Here is a 19,323-nt window from a genome sequence, read left to right on the forward strand (position 1 = left end):
ATTGCTCAGGATTTGAAGTGGATGCTGAAACATCAGTTTAAAAATTCTTTGCTTTGATCTGAAATACCTGATAAAAACCAATGGATTTTCTGGAGTCCTTCTTTCTATGTTTCTAATCTTTCTATTTCATTTATCAGTCAGAATGCCTCTACTTTATCTTTTGTAGCACATATGTAATAAATATTATGCCACAGATGAAGACAAAATCCCAAAGTGATTTGGGTAAAAGGAAAAAGAATGTAACAAAGAAAGAGTGGAGAAAAAAACAGTAACATGAGTTCAAATGTTATTTATGCCTGTACAGTGTTTATACATATATTTATGAACAAACATCAGCTATAACCCAGCTGTAACTTTGCCCTGTTGTTAGCCAGTTACAAAAGCATCAGTACTCTATTCATTGTCAGCTATTTAAACAGACTCCTGAGATAAGAACGATGACATTTTCAAAAATTCGTTTCCTGTTTCTTAGTAGAGGCTGGTGTCTCTCCAGTATGTTGCCATAGTTCCTATTTACTCTCAAAGCACAATAATCTGTTCCCCTCATTCCAAGCTGCCTACCCATGCAAATGTTACACGTGAAACTTGTGTAAAATGTAAGCTTATCCTAGCATCCTTATAGCTGTACGTCAGGACTCTGCCTGGACCTATAAACTCTGTGTTTACGTGTGTGCACTGTGCTTGGCAGGGCCACACCGGGTATGGGGCTGGGCAGAAGGGGAGCAGGGAACGACTGGCCATACTGAGCCGGGAGAGGAGGAGGCAATAAGCCAGGGCACTAAAGGCATTGCCATTTCTTTTTAACATCAAACTGCTTTGAATGAACAGTGCTGTGTCTTGTAATATTAGTCCTAGATGTGGAGCCCATAAATGGTGCAGTGATTTCCTCACTCAGTTACTAATTGGCCTGTGACAGTGACATTGACATTGTGGTTGCAGACACATGCAGATCGGAAATGAATACACTGAGATTGATAGTTATGACAGCATATAAAAGCCAGACCATCCAAGCTCTATTAAATCACTTAATAAAAGCTGAGTGAAAGTATCCAAGAAGCATGAGAAAACCTTGGATTATCTTATTTAAATTTGTTACTTAATGAAAACATAAATATTGAAACCCCATGAATTTATTAACTAAATTAACCAGAATTATTTTAAAGGTACAATTTACTCAGCCAGATCATCAGCCAATGCAATCTCCGTTTAAATTGATGAAGCTGTGCCGTTGTACACAGCTTGAGCTCTAGATCATGATACTGATAAAATCATATATCTTTTTTAAGCATCCTGCATTTGGAGCAGGAGGGGTTTTTTGTGACAGCTACATATACATTTGTCCTATGACTTAAGAACCATAAAAACACATTTAATATATAAAAAAGTTCACTTATGATAACTTACCATTCTATAAAGTTTATCCTCCAGATCCTGATTAATTCTTTGTAAGGCTAGGTAATTGTTTTGTATCCTAAAACAAAGATGATATCATGTAATTGAATGCATTGTTTTTCGTCTTGTTTTTTACCTGTAATTTTCACATCAGTACAAAACCTTAGCTTGCACTACTTGAAATCTATTTTCTTATCACTCCTGTTGCCAGTTAGTGGTTGCCTTTGAAATATGAGTACCACCTACTTCCTAAGCAAAACTTCTTTGTCATGTTTGCTTACTATATTTAGCAGCAAATTCCATCAGGAAGTGAAAATATGTTTGCTGTTCTGCACTTGTGTGCAGACGTGCATCGCAGCATGGGAACTTGCACCAAGAGATTGTAGCTTTACATCCGGCTCAGGAATGATATGTTAGGGAGGAAGCTTGAGCCATATGCTTAGAAAGTACAGAAAAAGATTTGTGGAGCGCTCTTAGTAAGGAGAATTGCAGCAGAAACCTAATGACTCTAGCAAAAGCAACGCATGGGCATCAGCACATGACTTAGAAGAGAATATTCCTTCTTTTGACAAAAGTTCAAGGAATCGCCTATTCTCAAGAGCTAAACACATCCCGTTTCTTCAGGAAATTCATTTAGATAGCTTAGCCTGGAAAAGGTGGGTATTTATTTTTATCAGCACTGAGGGATTGAATGGACTCACAAAATAAGACTTCTCCGTTTATTCCAGAGCGATACACCAAAGAAAAGTTTCAGTCTGTACATCTTTAGGTTACTTAGATGGTAACCTCGGTATTGTAATGAACGAGCTGTGCAGCCTAGCTATTTTGGTAGTAGCTGTGCCTTTCTTTTCTCAGAAGGTAAGGAGGGTAGCTCGTTGTTCTTGTTTGTACATATCACCTCAGCAGGATTTATAACAAATGTAAAATAAATGTTAGAAGCTCAGCTGTGAAAAGTTTGTCTGAATACATCTGTATGTTTGTACTGAGAATCTTAGGTCAATAAGTCAAAGTATTTTCAGTGGTAAGTTGATTTTAGGTAATGGGCAAGTGCATTCCCTGTAAGAGTGAACTCAGATGTAATACACATTCATTCAGCAGAAAGCTACTTCCTCTGAGAAGCCTGGATCTGGGTGTAGTTTCTGTGATGATAAGGAAGGGACTGGGATTAAAGAAGTCTCTTTGGCTTATCGTATGGTTAGGAGTGGCTGTTGAAATCAGAATTAAGACCTGCATTCGAACCATGCCATGGCTGCGAATTGAGGGGTCCAGCCTGCCCCTTTCTGGCAGTGAAGTGAGGTGGTGGTTCCGGTCTCTCCCTGCTTCTGTTGCCATAGAGATTTTATTTCCAGTTAAATGATCAAAATTCTCCATCCGGGGGCAGGCCAGCGGCTCACGGTGCCCCTCGCGAGGCATGCAGACCTCCTGCTGAGGCCCCCAGTAATACCGTAACATGTGCTGCATGGACCTGGGAGGGGAGGTCTGTGCCGAGGACAGCTGCACTGTGGGCATAAATAATGACATTGCCACGGGTGAAACTCCCCGGGGTACCAAGGGTCAGCCCAGACTCAGGGCAGGGCATGTTTCAAATGTGCATTGCGAGCCTGGGGGAAGTTTCAGTATTGTGTACGTTTTACAGAGCTGCTGAGCAGAGATTTACTCCCTGTAAGGAGGATCTGTGGTAAAGAGTGTTTGCTAAGGTGGTGACTCAAATGGGCTGAAAATCTGAGATGTGTACTAACCTACATCTTGGTCATTACTCACTAGTTCTCACAGTGCCATTGTGTAAATGTCCAGGTGACTTAAAGGTTTGACTAAAGTTTACGGAGCTCTGCATTGTCCATGCTCCTGTTAGATGCAGCTTTTGCTACTAAGCTTCGGTATAGACATTTATTTGTACAGCTCTAGGTATACTTGGAATTTTCACAGCTATTTAGCCAGAGTCAACACAACAGAGAAAAATCTTAGGGTACCCTGTACCCAGCTTTTCATGGCAAAGGAGAAGGCAGAGATGATCTTGGTAAACCAGTGGAAGCAAGGAGGCTTAAACTGGCTTTGCCTGCAAAGAGCGACTCAGCACTAACGTAGTTACATTTTGCTGGTAAGGCTGCATGCCATGGTGCAGGGGACAAGGATTTAGAAAAATAAGATAGGGCCTGCTGGCTGAGACCAGAGGTGCTCCAGTATCTTGTCTGTCATGGTCTGCAGTTTTTCTCTAGTAAGGCAAAATAGAACAGGTTAAACATGCTTTGCACCTAGGCAGCTTGTGGCTCAAATAGAGATGGTATAAAACCAATGTAAACTGCAATGCACCTGCAACCTCCTAAAAGTTTGCACGGGTTCAAAAGCATCTGCATAAATTCCTGAAAGAAAAGGGGAAAAAATTATTGGTTCAGGACTTTTCTAGCTCAGGCCTCCCTGTACCCCCGTCTGTTCTGCAGTATAGACCTATGTGGAGAGCGCAAGAGAGACATTGAAGGTTTCCTTTCCATATCTTTAAGATCATGAATTACCAGCAGTAATTGTTACTTGGATATCTGGCTTATGACGGTGGCAATGCTTCACTGGGTTTGCTCCTCAGCTTCTGTTGACACTGTTTTTCTCTTGGTATGGATGACTGGAGGATTGGTTACCATTAATATAATTGTTCTTGGCTGGCAACAGTTCCATGCCATAGATGGTAGAGGGGTTTTGCACGAGCTTATTACAATCTGCTTCTCTCCTTGTAACTTCTCTTGTCTTTGCTCATCAAATTTTCCTCTGTTGTATGTTTAGGTGAAAGTAGCCCACAAACCCTAGTTGTCTAACACATTCATTTTGCACTGAAAAAATTGACCACTTCCCAGTAAAATCAAATCCAATCTAAACAAAAAATCCACAGTAAGTAGGAAGCTGAGCTTCAAAAAGTGTTTCTATTGAGAACATTATGCAAAGGTAGTCAAAATAAGCACAAACACGTGCACACATACACAAGCACATACACATGCACATGTACGCATAAAACCCAAATTGGAAATCCACTGTGCCAAGAGAAGTGTCAGCAAATGTGGGTGGTAAGGAGAGAAATGGACCCAGAAATATACGGAAGAAAGTGTTAAAGGGATAAAAGAGGAACATGGTAATCAAATCAATCTTTGGGCAATACTGTAAAATAAAGGAGGAGTAGTGAAAATTATTCCAATTTGAAAATGATCAGATATGCAAATGGTAACTTAACCCTGTTTGGAGAAAAAATACACCCAGATAGCCTGAACTTTGTGAAGTATGAAACATTTTAATGTTGTAAAACTGGCTTCTTTGTAAATAAAGTGAAGAATAGGTCAGTTTCAGTACCCTGTGAAACTGTTTTAAGAATAAACTCCTGTGAATCAATAACTTATTATAATTTTTGATAGCTTTTTGTGTTGTTCATATTATTAGGTGATACCCATGTGCCTCCAGGTGCATATATGTGCATGCATTAAATGCATGTTTAGATTCTTGACTAAATTAGGGCCTGATGAAAAGTATTCTGACCAAATTGAACATTACATATCTGTGCCCTAACCCAGCAGACAACACATCCCTCTCTAAGGCCACAGATCACCACTAAAGAGAAAGTCTGCAAAAGCCTCTGTTTCTCTGCTTCCACTCAGTCTCAAACCCTCTTAACGCCATGAAATATATCTAAAGTAAAACACAGGCTTGGGCTGACTTTCTCTAAAGAAGAGAATTTCACCCAGAGTGCAGTTTAGCTTTGAAGGGTGACTGTTAAAATACTAACTTCTTGTTCAAAAAACCTTTTCCCTCTCTGTTATCACAAGTTACACTGACTTCCTTATGAAAACAAGAGAGTTTTTCCCCCATTTATTCCAGAGCTAATACAGCTGCAGGATTCCTGTTCAGAACATCCCTTCAGTCTGTGAACTGTCTTGCTTTTGGTGAAACAATTATGTGTGGGGGCTAATCTTAGTGCTAAATATACACTTGTATGGGGTGGTTTTTTGTGTCTTAAAATTACTGTCTGGTAAAAGCTAGGATGGGGACCTCACCAAGTTGTTACCCAAGTAGGGTCAAAAGCAGGAAACCCAGCATGACCTTTGGAGATCAGTTTTGGTTCTAAGACTGGTATTTGAATCTTTTTTAAATTTTAACTTATAAAAACCATGCCGATCATGTCAGATAGGGGATCATTGTGAGGTATATGAAATCCCCAATCTCTTTTCAGTCACTTTTCAAAGTCAAACCTATGCTTTACAGTTAATATTTTCAAACCCACTCAGCACTGCCCTGATCTTGCTCCCACTGGTCCCAAAGAAAAAGGCCCCCTCTAAATGTTTGTAGAGAGGTTGAAAACTTGACCATCAAGCCATGTAAATGACCTCCCTGCTTGGGTAAGAGAGGGGAGGCCTAGCAGCAACACAGGTAATTCTGCATAAATTAAGACAATAAAGGCTTTCAGAAAGGAGTAGAAGAGGATGGCCATTCAGCCTCTCAGAAAAATTCTGCATTTAACAGTAATGGAAGTTTAATAACAGAAATGTTCTCTAGTATGCAAGCGGGATCTTGTTACACAGGGCTTATTTGTTAGGGGGGTTGAATTTCTCTCCCTCTGCAGTGAATAAAGCAAGAGACACATTACTGAAACTAATTCTAGTTCCTTGGTTTTTTCACACTGATTTTCTTCTGTGACATGTTGCTGACACGCTTTTGGATGACAGTTTTCTTTCAGACATTATCCCTCTCCAGGTTGAGAAATCTAGTTGTTCAACTTGCGGTATGCCTCGCTATTCTCAATAGAAACATTTTTAAAGCTCACCTCGTAAAATAATTTGGGCTTCCAATATGATATGTCTTCAGGGGAGTAATCACCTGCCTGAAACATAATTTTTAATATGTTTTCTTCATAATATGGTACAATATTCCATTAGAATATTGGAAAGTCAGTTCTACTAATTTGATGTTTGGTATGAGTACTAGACTTTGCCATGAGCAAAAACCAGACTTTCTGGCCTAAGTTTTGAAGGGTGCTTAACTCATCAGTGCCCAATGAAGTTGATAAGAGGCTTCATACTGACTAGGAAGCCCCTTTGTTTTAACAGAGGTGGGATGGTCAGCCCTTCTTCTAAATATGATGCAGGATTTATGGCAGCCGTGCCTGAAATAATGTTTCAGGAGAAAAGAGTACCAGCGTTCCCTGTCCTTAAAGCTGAAATATATTGGAACAAAACTACGTCAAGAGTGAAGTTACTTTCAATAGCTCTGCTCTAAGTGAAGTGATAGGAAAAATATTGTTGGCAAGAAAACAATATGGAGAATCTTCAGACTGCTGTTGATAGATGTGTGTAGATTTCAAGATCATCATGACATCTGCTTATTTTGGCCTTGTTTTAAGAAGCCTCCCCACTTAGGAGAGCATTTAAGTTATAAGACCACACCAGGATATTTCCTAATCTGAGGTCTTACAGCCTCTTTCTGTTTAAAATTTGCATAAAATGGTTTGGTTGACTCAGTTTGTTGGTGGTTTCTGGCTTTGTTTCGGTTTGGTTTTTGCCTTCTGCAAAAAATGAAAAATCTTTCTTTGGGTATAGCCCTGGAATGATTTGTTCTGAATTTCATTTTGATTCATCCAATGAACTAAATCAAACAGTTCAATTATCTACATCAGTTTAGGAAAGTCCTCACAAGAAATGCAAATACATTCCAGCATAAACGGATAATTGTAGGTTCAGAAGTTTTGCAAACAAATGAAAAAATGGATATTAAGAATCACTGATAAATTTAAAGCTAGATTACAGACCATTTTAATCAGTGCCAGGAATGCCAGGAGTGCATGCTTATTATAATTTGTCATTAACATTAACTGGGCCCCTGATTTGCAATAGCACTGTACCACAGCTTCAACAATTTTAAATGATAGGTTTTCAGTATCATTCCATTCTACTTGGGACTAAAAAGCGAATGATTTGCTATAGCATAATGTGAAATGTCACAACAGTATTTGAATTGAACATAGTCTCAGCTTTGAGTGATGAAGGGCCAAATGCTGTTCTCTTGTAACAGTGCAATGGAGGGTAACAACAGAAAATATGCAGCCAAATGCATTAAAAAAATCTATCTGTATATATACCGTGTAACTATATATATGTAGTATGTCTATAACCTTTGTATTTGTAACACAACATGGCACTAACCCACATGTATGTTTACACATAAATGATGTCATATATGTACCTATGTACATATATTTCTATTTGCATGTTTACTTTCAATACAGGAACATCTTACATATCACATGTAAATAACTTGTATGTAATGTATATTCAGATAAGTGAAATGTATATATTCAATGTGAAAACACAATGTGTAATCAACAAATAATAAATGATGTCTGTTTGAGACTATATGCCTGTATTTTTACTTACATATGTCTTTAACACAGCCACTTGTAAATTCCTAATAACTGTTTATTTCAAAAAGTTAGTTACTAACCTTCTCAGTTTTTCAGTTACTTTTTCAAGTTCCTCCTGAGCACGTCTCAGTTCTATTTCAAGATACTGACGTGTAGAATCAAATTCCGTTTCAAGCATTTCCAGCTTATGGGTAGTGTAGGATAGACGCTTTCGTAATTCCCCCTTCTGTTCTTGCAAAGTACTAGAAAAACAAAGACCACAGCTGTAGAATTTAGCTGCTCCTCAAAAGCTTTTCATGATCCACTCTTTGACCAATTCCATACAGTATAGGTTGGCATTAAGCCAGAGAAGTGTGCTTAATAAGTTGTTTACTGCACTTTGAAAATCTTCTGATTTAGACAGTTGACTATCTTCCCATCTGTCCTTTCTAGCGTATTCATTGCTAATATCTCATTAGCCATAATGGAATATTTTGTGAAAGAGTCCTCATTAAAATACAAAATACAGTCTAGAGTTTGGTTTCACACAGGACCTTTCATTTAGAGTTATCTTAAAATACTGAGTTATCTTAAAATACCATGACTGAAGTAGCACATATCAATAGAGCAGCAACTCTAAATAAACTGTGCAAAAATATTTCCTTGCCAATAATCCAAGTTATAATATGTTTTGTGGAGAAAAAAAAATTGTCTTATTTGATTCAATTTCCACCCCAATCCCTGGGCCATAGAGCTTCTAGAGATGTTATCGTTCAGCATTTCATCTGGAGTATGGTCATCAATTAATATTATAGTAATTTTAAAGTTATGGCTCTTTCCCCATTTTCCCACTCATTTGGGAGAAAAGACTTCCCAGACTCAGGTGTCACCCCTAATTTTTCACAGTTCTTTCACTAATAAAGAACTTGTGCCCTGCTTGTAAGCTAGCTTCAGTTACACTCTTTGACAAAACAAAGCACTAGGCACAGAATTTGGAAAGAGGAGGTTTTTCACTTTATTGTTTTCTTTTTATTTTAGAGATGAAATAAGATAGCATGAAGCCAGGACATCCAAGCGAAATTTTTATCATGAAGGTCAAAGTGCCATCTGCACCCAAATAGTCCCTCTGGATTTGCAGCGATGAACCTAGGGATCCTTCCCTTGCTTTACCGGAGCTCGACTCTGTGGCTTCAGGTGAGCCAGTCTGCAGTTGCCTCAGTTCTTATCTGCACAATGGAGATCTTTTATCCTTGCCTGTTTAGTTTCTAAGCTCCCCAGTCTTCTAGCATGTTTGCCAGTTGCACAGCAGGATGGGGTTCCAGTCAGAGCTGATATCTCTGGAGGTGACTGTAACTTGGTTCAGATACTGCAACCTCAGTATTGAGCTGATCTCTTGGTTTCAGGTGGGACCTCTGAGGCACTACAGAACCGGAGTCTGCCATCACCTAGAGACAAAAGTGCTACCACGTGATGCATTGTGAATTGCCTTGCTTATTTTTAATCATATGATAAAAATAATTCTTCATAAAAGAATGGCAAATCTTGATTCCCTTTGATGTCAAGTGACTACTGCCATCAGCTTCAGAAGAATAATGTTTTGGGTCTTTAATTAGACAAGAGAGTTGGGAACAACATGCCATTCTTCAAGAAACACTTATCTGAGCTGTCTTCAGTGTGACTGCCTTCTCCTCTACAAGCTGCGATAGGAGCTTCAGTAAGGTAATGCAAAAGTTTTACAATTGCTGCTTACTTGATCCATGCAGCTTAGAGCTAGGAAACTGTCTAATGTTTTGCAAACAATTCAATTACACATATTGTGTGGTCACAGTTATACTTAGATTACCACTTGTAGTTATATTCTCTTAAAATAATATATCCTAATTCAGACATTTAACGCAGCTCCAGTTAATGCAATCATTTAGTTTTTATATTTCACTTGGTGAATAAAACCCCCAAATTATCTAGGGAAATGAGAATCTGAACCCATGCTGCTCATTTCTGCATGTCGTCATTCATGATGTTACCACATCATACTGCCTTTCACTTGCTCTGCTTCTGGCCTGTTGTTCTTGCTACTCATCTGCTCATCTTGGGAAAGAAAAGTGGTCAGTTTTCCTTCCTGTAGCCTGGCAACTTGGATTTTCTTCTGTGAAGTGGGAGTTACAGTGTCAAAACTGTTTAGAGTGAAAAGAGTTTTGATCTTAAGTCTTCTGCTGCTCTAAAAATCTAATCACTAGGATTTGTACAAAAAGTAGACAGTAGGTCCTCCAGGTATGGTTTTGGATAAAAACGTCCAGGCTGCTGCTCTATGCTGGGCAAGTGCAGTTAATGCAAGCTAAGTCAGATCGGGGGGGTTACAACATCCTGCTGCACGAGGGAGTTTTGGCCACAGACAGAGTTTGACCTCTGGGAGGAAGAGGGGCTGTAGGGGTACAAATATAATGGGAATGCCAGGGATGTTTAAGTCAGTAATAGCTGGAGACTGCTTAATAAAAGAGGAAAAAGAGCAAAGTTAATGGCCTCCAATACCTTTGTTTTCTGCTTCCTCATGTAGGTACCTTCTTGCTTTGGGTCTCAGTTGTGTGAAGATTAGGTAGCAGCAAAGCACCTGACTGCGCAAATGAAGTTGCTTCTGCATACACCTGTGTGCCTAGACCTGCCTATGTGGGGAAATTTGGGGTTCAAAATGTGAGTTCTGGGTAAATCTTGATCCTCCAGTGGAAGGCAGTGCTGGTCTGAGACGCCAAAATGTGCTTTGGGATTCAGGTCTGGACAGTTTGGCAGGTTTTGGCAGCCTGAAGCCTGTGCTAGGGCCCCAGTTCAGCAAAGTTTTGAAGGATAAACTTAACTTCAGGCTCAGCCTTTTTTTCCCTTGAAGTTCACTTTGAAACGTTTGTATTCTTGAATTCTTTGCTTTCAGAACGGGATTATTCATTTCATTAAAATCAAGCCTATTCTAATGAGCTTTACTGAAACAGTCTGCATACATCCACTCTTCCACATAATGCTTTGGGTAGTAAAACATAGTTGTAACTTTGTAAAAAATAAGAAAAAACCCACAGTGGTTAAGGCATAAGTTAGGCAACTTCAAAGATCAAAGTTATTCTCATTCAGCAAACCATAATTCTCAAAAAGCTCTATTCATTTCCACCCAAGCTGGAAAGATGGGGTGGCATTCTGAAACCCTCCCAAACCTAGCAGAACCCCTGCTCAGTGTGTACTTTGATTCATCTGATACACACAAAACCAGCTGGCTGTTTTTAAGAGGACATTATTTTTAGACAGGAACAATAACACCTGGTTTATGAAGGGATTATTTAAAATGTAGTAGTAGGTACATAACAGTGAATCATTATTAAAATACAAGTTATTCAAGAGAAAGGTAAAAATTTTAGAAACAAAGAAATCACGTTGACAAGAATACTCTGAATGGCAGGAAACTTATAGCCACTTTTATAGAAAAAAAGAAAAAGGAAAAAAAGACAAGACCCCAATGGGGAAAGCACTTAACCATTTGCTTTAATATCCTTCTTGAGCCAAGCAAGTTCTGAAAAGATAGCTAACTTTAAGCAATGACACAACGAAACTTATGCTTATGATTGGCACAAACAGGGAAATTTTCCTGAATCTGGGACTGAAAGCACTGAATGGGTACTAACAGCTGTAACACTGTGAGCAGATTTCCCAGGATTCCCAGGATGGCTTTGATTTCTGCATGAATTGAGCCCTATCTAGATACATTACTGGTTTAAAGTAAAGCCTGTTGTTTTCTCTTGCTTTCAGTTATGTATGAACAAACACCTAAGAAGCAAAGGCAAGGCAAGTGAGAGAAACAGTAGAATGAAGAAGAACATGCAATGTGTCAAATTTAGTATCTCTAATAGCAAGATCAGAGGCTCAATTTTTGTTTTATACAAATCTAAGGTATTTTATGAGCGCTTTTTTTTTTTTTTTGCATTTCTCATGAAACATGTTCTTTCTCTGAAAACCTTCCCCTTACTGTTAGCTTCCAGTGGTATCACATAATGCCATGCCTGAATTCTCTTTCCTTATGCTGTGTTGTGTTTTTTGTTCTAGAAGTCTGGGATTTTCATAAGGAGTGCTTAATTTTGTTGTGTACCCCTGCAAATTTGGTAGTGGTAATTTAGCCAGGGTTGAAAAGAGGGGAAAAAAAAAAAGTCAAAAGTCATGAAGTCAACCATTTAGCATTTTCCCTTTTCTCCAAAACAACAAACTCCACAAATTAACTGCATTTTGTTTCTGCTTGTCACATACCAGCTAATTAGAAAAGTTCACTGCACGAACTTTTTAATGCTGGTAAATCAATATATTTTAATTCATAATTTATCTTCTATGGCTAGTCATCCCTCATGGTTCTGTATTATATATATAATAAAAATATATATGTATTCAGCAAATATATTTATTTTTATATATATGTGTGTGTGTGTGTATTAGTTGTTTAGTTTAAAGACTAAGAAAATAATTCAATGGAAAAAGTACAGCCAGGAGAAAGGAGAGGACTTATTTGCAAATAAAAAATAGTCTTGGGAAATCTGGTAGTGCTATGTCTTAGAAAACACCAATCCTATATTCCATGGACTTCCTGAAACTGACAGCTGGGAGGAGTGAGAAATTACAGGACAGGATTAAAAATCCTGTGGAGTAGGACCTTTTGCATGAGTGGTTCTCTATTTCTTCTAATGAACTCCAAAGTCCTGCTCCTGTGACAACCAGTGGTTTGCAAGTCATTACCCATTTTGCTTCATTACAGTATTTCTCTAAAAACAAGGACAGTAAGTACAATATTAAATATTTAGACTAGTGAAAGGAAACCTCTCAAGGGAAGCTACTTTAAAGATTATTAAAAAAGGTCTTCAGACTTTCCAAAGTATTATATTCACCAATTAGCTCTGTTTATACTCACTGAAAATGTAAAATAGATATGAAAACATATATTGGCACAGAAATTTGTGCCCACAAACATTGTAATGCTGCCAGTAATTGCCAGGTTTGAATTCCGGAGTTGCCGCTTGCCAGGGAATTTGGAGCCCTCTTCCCCTAGGCAGTGCTCCTACAGAGACACACCAAGCCTCACTGTTGTATCCTGTTGCTGGAGTTGATCCTCAGCAACAATTCAGAGGCCGTTCAGGGGAGATATTACCAGGTGGGAGTTAGCACTACTCAGGCTCTACATTTAGTGAAAAGAGGTCTATTTCACAGGAGAAAGATGAGAAGGCTGTGCAGGCAATTTCAAGTACCACCAAATACTCCTGGTACTTTCCCGGCCTTAAAATTTTGCCATCCCAGCGTGCACGAGATTTGAAGCAAAGAGATGTTTGCATTCCTGGTGTCACCTCTCCCTATCCAATAGACTTCTGTCCACAAAGGCTGATGAGTGGTCAAAATGGATATTTTTTTTTTCTAGATGTCCCCACCAGCCTGTACATTAAGCTGATAATCGGTGCCACTCTGCATAGCTTCAGCCCCAGGGAAGGGTACGCAGGTCAATGAGCAGAATGGAGACAGACAACGTGTGCCTATCTCAGCCTGCAGCCGTCAGTCAGGATTCATCTGTAGCGCTGGCTGGAGAAGCTCCAGGTGAACATATTTCCACCAGAGCATTTCAGGCAAAGCTAAGATTCCGTGTGGCGACGGCTCTATTCTGAGGAAGGTGTGCTAGAAAACAAGCAGGTTTTCATTGTACCTGTCTGATCTTCTGCCAGCTCATCTGCCTGGCAGATGGCCTGATGACAGAGTAGTGCTGGCGTGCAAAGTTGGGCCTGTTCAGCTGCCTGGAGGCCAGATGATTTCTAGACCTTGTTACCCTCGGACAGCCCACAAAGAGGGTGCTCTCTGAGCTGTTGCTCCCTGAGCTGTTACTCCCTGAGAGTCAACATCTACGGGGCTGCCCCACTGGTGGAGCGTCCTGGAAACCCCACGTTTCCACCTGGCTGGTCAAACTGCTTCGGCAGTACTTTCACATCTGCCTGCCACCCCAGGGCTTTGCTTTGTAGATGGTTCTGCAATGTTGTTTAAAATCAGAGCAAACCCATTTTTTGAACTATTGAAATTCTCCCTAAATGGACTGATTACATTCCTTCACACAGCTCTAGGAGTGAGTAAAACAAAATATGATTAATGATGTTAGGAGGGAAATTATCAGTGAAAGGAATGCAAAATGAAGGCAAGATAGATGCCCATGTCAAACATACTGAAAAAACATATCGAAGGTTCTCATTTCTGGGCAGTGAAACAGAAGTTTTAATGCAGCTGTGAAAGCCTAAGTCAAACTAATTGCATTTTGTGGGTAAACATCCTGCCTTGGGAGAAGGAACATGTAAGTAGGAACTAACCTGGTCTGGGGTTTGGGGCTCTGAGTCTTGTACCTGGCTTTGCCAAATGTGCCTGGTGTTACACGGGTCGAGTGAGTTAAGGCAAGATTGACCTGACCAGAAGCAAATGTCAATACTGCTGGTCTGCTGTGGCTCCCATTCTTAGTCAGTTGTGACAGCAGGCACTATCAGGATGAGATTAATCTGACCTATTTTAGAAGCCTACTTTTAGATCAGGTGATGCAAATCTGGAAGTACCCATTTCCGTTAATTACAAAGGGAATCTAGTTAAGTAGCTCAGACGTAGACAACTGCATCTCATCAGATAACTCCCCCTCTTCCTGAGTCAGTACTGTGCGTATGAGATGAGGTAATAGTATTCCCTTTCTTGTTTGCTTAGATGGCGTGGAGGCCCACAAAAAAGAACCACTAAGTGCTTTTAAAGTGTTTCTCAGATCTGTTTCATGTCTGCGATGTGTCACATTCTAAAAAAGGGCTTCATAGGATCAGGAATTTGGGAGAATGACAGAAATTTAAAAAATATATTCTGGAACAGAATTTCAAAAAGCATCTTTTCTTCTTCCACCCTGTGGGTTTTTATCTAGGGAAAAGTAAAAAATGGTCAGCCCTGCAGAGGTGCTTGTTGTGAAGGAGTCTAAAGAGCAGGAGAAGGTCTCTGGGAAAGGCCAAGGGACACTCGTGAGCCCAGCCATGCCGTGCCGACTTAGACCACTGATGACAGACAGCCAGGAGCGGTGATGTTGTGGGCAGCCAGAGAGCCTGGGGCCAGGTTTGTGCACTTGCTTTTCCAGAAGCATTTTCCCAACAGTGTGAGGCTGCTGTGGACCTCTGCAAAGAGATGGCCTGTTTGGCTCCAGGAGAGAAAACAGCCACATTCCTGGTTTTGCTTCTGATCTTTGAATGGAGTCTATCATCACAGAGACGAGGGCAGTCAGCCAGGCAGGAGGCAAGGCCCTGGGGGACCTCTTCCTGACATGTAGCTCACACCCCAGGGAGCAGCAAGCTGCGGACAGAGAGCTCTGGGGACGTTCGCAGCTAGTAGAGATGCCAACAGGTCCTCCGTGCCACTGCGTTGCTACTCAATGGAGCTGGACTGCATTGCCAACTTAATCTTGGGGCTACCAGGGAATTTTGGCTTCTGCAGCTCCTGCTGATCCATGGCTGGTGGTCTGGATTACCCAGGACCTTTTATTCCAGCACAGCTCTGCTGCTGGTCACGGGGCACGGCTCTGGCATGGGTCATGATAGATCTGCATGCTGCCCAGGGTGGACATGCTGCAAGAAAGGCACCCAAAGCCTGGCCTAGGAGGAATAGCTTTGAGATGGTAGTTGTGTCATTGAATCTGACCCCCCAACAATGTTTTCAGATTTGTAGTTGTTGGGAAATGAAGTCCAAGCATTTTACAAGTGTTTTCTAGATTAATGAAAGATCTTTAATAAAGCAGTAATTGGATTTCTATGTTAATCAAGTTTTGATTATGTGTTACATGCTCAGGGTCACCATTTCAAAAGGGTAATGCAAAAATTATCTCCCTTGTCTGCAGTTTTTGTGGCTAAACTTGTGCTTGCTCCATCTGATTAGGAGGGGGATGGGATCAAATTACAAAGTCTAGATCCAAGTTCTGAGAATCCAACTACAGACTTGCAATTAGTTTTATTGGGCAAATAGATTACGTTGCTGCAGCTCAGACCCAGAGCCCAGTCTGCAAATCCCAATGCTCTTGTGCTCTTTATTCAGCAGCTTCATTTGTACCCAAACAAATGCCTTGGCAAATGTGTATCCAAGTTCTACAATAGGTATTTTCTTATAAATTCAGGCTCACACACACTTTGTTCAGCTCACCTATTTTTTTGCAAATTTTCAGCAAGGTCTGTCAGGGTTTTTTTCACTACAGCACATCCACCAAATTTCTCCATTACTTTCAAAGAAGTTTGTTAAATATTTGAAACTTCGGAGTATGAACAGTTTGCCTGCATATTGCATGCAGATCTTTCCTTCCTATAGATATATATACACACACACATATACACACACATATATAGATAGCTTTTGGAGGTTTTTTTTTTTTTGCAAGTATTAAACCGTTTGAATTTTCTTTCCAGTACTTATTTTCAAAATAAACAACCTGAAGCTGGGTTTGGATTGTGAGAGGGAAGGCCTGTACATATGTTTCAGAACAAATGTGTGGGTGATCCAAATCTGGAGCTCAGATAGTTTCCAAATGACTGATGGACACATAAATCAAGTAACAGAGTCCTTTTCTTAGGTTCCAGGCATTCTGGCAGAATTTAAACCAGAGAAGAGGGATGCTTTATCAGAAACATTAAAGAGAATCATTTGGAAGGGAGGTGGAGAAAAAAAAAAGATGTTTAGCAGTTGAAGTCCTAAGTGCTGTGGGATAGATCCTTAGCATTAGAGCCTATTCACAGCACCTGGAGAGCTGATACACCTACCTTAAAACAGAAGTATCACTGGATTTTGGAAGGTAGCTTTTCTTCACCTAGGATGTGAGTATCTGGCTGTTGCATAATTTGCACAATTAAAAATTCAGACCAGGCAAGAGATATTATATAATAAATGTATCTAAACTGTGCTGGGCTTATTTGTAAGAGGTAGAAAAGAGAGATCTCTCTTAAAACTAAAACTGAATTATGTTTTGGTTATATTGACCTGACAGTCTTTCATTGCAGAAGGGGTGACTTCTATAACAAGAAGTCCACAGATACATCTATCCAACACGAGCATTCAATATTAATCATAATATGAGGCGATTAAGATATGAAAATTCAGTTACATGTTGACATGCAAAAAACCCTTAGAGGATCAGCTGTCAGCACTGAGTTGTCTTAAGTGAATACCATTATTGTCGGTGGAAGATGGTAAGATTTTTGAAATATGCTCATAATAAAGATGTACAAATTGTCCTTTATTTAAAGGTACTATCCATAACCTAAGGCTCTGAATGGATCAAATAGAAATACTATTAATAAAATCACAGCTTTCAGAAATAGACACTAAAGGTGTTTTGATTATTTTAAATGAAGTTTCTTCGGTAGGCAATTGTGATTCCCCCAGTGTGCTGACAACTGCAGAGGGCAAATGAAAATGAACAGTGAAAATACAGACCTGCATCTAGGGAGCACATTATTGTGCAGAGCACTAAGAAATCAAGGGGGCAGAGCAGGTCATGGAGAGAGAAGGACGTAGACTTACAAACTGGGATGTGCACCATCCACTGTGAGCAGCTGTGCTGGCTAGCCCAGCACTGTGCTTGGTACCGGGCTGCACGGAGGCTGAAGAGCTGAGCCAGCTCTCTGAGGACTGATTTAATACTTCTGCTAATTTGATTTGAATCTGGAGTCTTCACAATACGTTTCTGTTTCCTATGAACGAGATGACCACTTTTGCTTACGAGACACTTTTGAGGTTAAATACCTGTGTGTAGTCAGGCTGGCTGTATGTGAGAAATGAATGCAGTGCACAACGAAAAAGCAGGAGCCTTGTGCCCAAATTCAAAGATGACTAAAGCAGAGTGAAACAGCGGAAGCAGAAGAAGCTGTTATGATCTCTGCCTTCTTCCAAGCTGCCTCCTAGTGCCTCTGTTAGGCTCTCCCTAAAGTCTGTGGGGATCGACTGATTTCAGCTCCAGCAGATAGACTCTTAGAGTCAGCGGCTTAAATGCAAACCGTTAGGTTCAGTAAGGGATCCCACAGAAGTTTAGGTAAAGACTGTCCCTGTTCAATTTGTTTCTCTGTGTTGCTAGAAAATGAAGGGATGAAGAGGTTGAAAATAAGGTTGCAAGAGAAGAAAAAAAAGCATGCAATTCAAGGAGGAATACATGTTTTCTGACTCATTCTCTAGAGGTAGAAAGAGTATGTTTATTTTCTCATGATAATGGAGGACTCCGCTCATGTTCATGCCCTGCTCCAAATTGTCTGCATTGTCCAAATGTTGCTTAGTGCTCTGGACCACATCTGAAATGAGTCAGCTGGTGAAGCTGGGAGAGAAGGGAGTTAAATTCTGGCATGGCAAACTTCAGCCAGCATTTGTCCAAGAGAGCAGAGACATCATGACCCTGACCATTCCTGGGGATGAAGGGATCTTCACACTGCTTGCTGCCCAGACTCTGCTCTTGACATGACTCTGGAATAAGGTTCATCTCTGTAAGAGCTGTTATTTTCTGGCTTTCCAGAGGCCGATATATTCGCATAAAACATTTGGCTAGAAGAAATGGTGAGTTACAATGTAAAGTTGCAGGGTACGAAAGGATAAGAAAAGCAGCAGAAAAGACTGACTGCAACAAATACTTCTTGCTGTAACAAAGGCTATCGGGGTGGCTGCCTCACACAGAAAGTGATTTGAAGTTGTTGAACAGACATTGCCTGCTTTTTAATGTCTGGCAGAGTCCTAGCAGTCTGCACTGCATCTCACTAGGGAATCCAGACTACAAAGCAGTCATGAGAAAGGAGAAAAAAGAAAGGGTGAGGTATTGAGAAATTGAGGTAGCCAAATTAGAGGTAGACTTCAATTTATGATTTGGAAGCCAAAGAGAGCTCTCCAGGTGATTGAGGAAGCTGCCTTTGGTTGCAGCAGCTCTCCTTACAGCTTTGAGTAGTCAGCTTCTAGATTGCTTTGGTTTGTAGTCAGGGATAAGCACTCCCTCTGGAAATTACTGAAAGCAGCCTGCCACATCAGCTCACAAGCTTATAAAGTTATATTTTAATTGTGTTATTAAACCTTTCTCACTTCTGCTTTTGTCTGTTTACCTTCCTGATTCATCTGGATCAAGCTGTGCTGGAACAAGAATGTGGTTCCTCCTGAATTGTTCTGTATATTTGTAATAGGACATGCAATGAGAATGGGTGAAACCCACTGCCCAGAAGCAAGCTGAAATTTATCTTACTCTTCCTATTAAAGGACTGAGGTTGGAGGTGCGGTAGGAGACTACTACAGAAATGTGCTTTAGTAGTAGGGAAAGGATTTTGTTTCTGTTTCATTTGGTATAAAGCATCCAGACACAGTTTGATGGACAGAGGCTATAACCTGGGTTCTCACCTTAGCTATTTCCTTCCTTTCCCAATCATTTTCTCTTTCCTCTGATTTGAAATTCATCTTTGTCTGGCTCAAGGGACTCATTTTGGTGGGCTGGCTTAACACTTCCCATCAGAAAGGTTATGCTAAGCAGTTGAAAAAATTAAGTATACTTT

General features: G+C 40.2%; 1 protein-coding gene across 7 annotated transcripts in view; it reads right to left on the reverse strand.

Annotated features, from left to right (window-relative positions):
- BEGAIN (brain enriched guanylate kinase associated) overlaps positions 1–19,323 on the reverse strand; it is a 164,842-nt gene that overhangs the window by 53,043 nt on the left and 92,476 nt on the right. For 6 of the 7 annotated variants that reach the window (XM_076345457.1, XM_076345459.1, XM_076345455.1 and 3 more), the window contains 2 exons: positions 7,861–8,022; positions 1,405–1,471 (listed from right to left, as the gene is read on the reverse strand). In XM_076345457.1, coding sequence (XP_076201572.1) covers positions 1,405–1,471; positions 7,861–8,022 — 229 coding nt within the window. Of the gene's footprint in view, positions 1–1,404; positions 1,472–6,187; positions 6,245–7,860; positions 8,023–19,323 lie in introns of all 7 variants that reach the window. The other variant, XM_076345454.1, reaches the window with a different exon arrangement.

This window comes from Aptenodytes patagonicus, chromosome 7 (genome assembly GCF_965638725.1).
Source record: "Aptenodytes patagonicus chromosome 7, bAptPat1.pri.cur, whole genome shotgun sequence".
Lineage (NCBI taxonomy): Eukaryota > Metazoa > Chordata > Aves > Sphenisciformes > Spheniscidae > Aptenodytes > Aptenodytes patagonicus.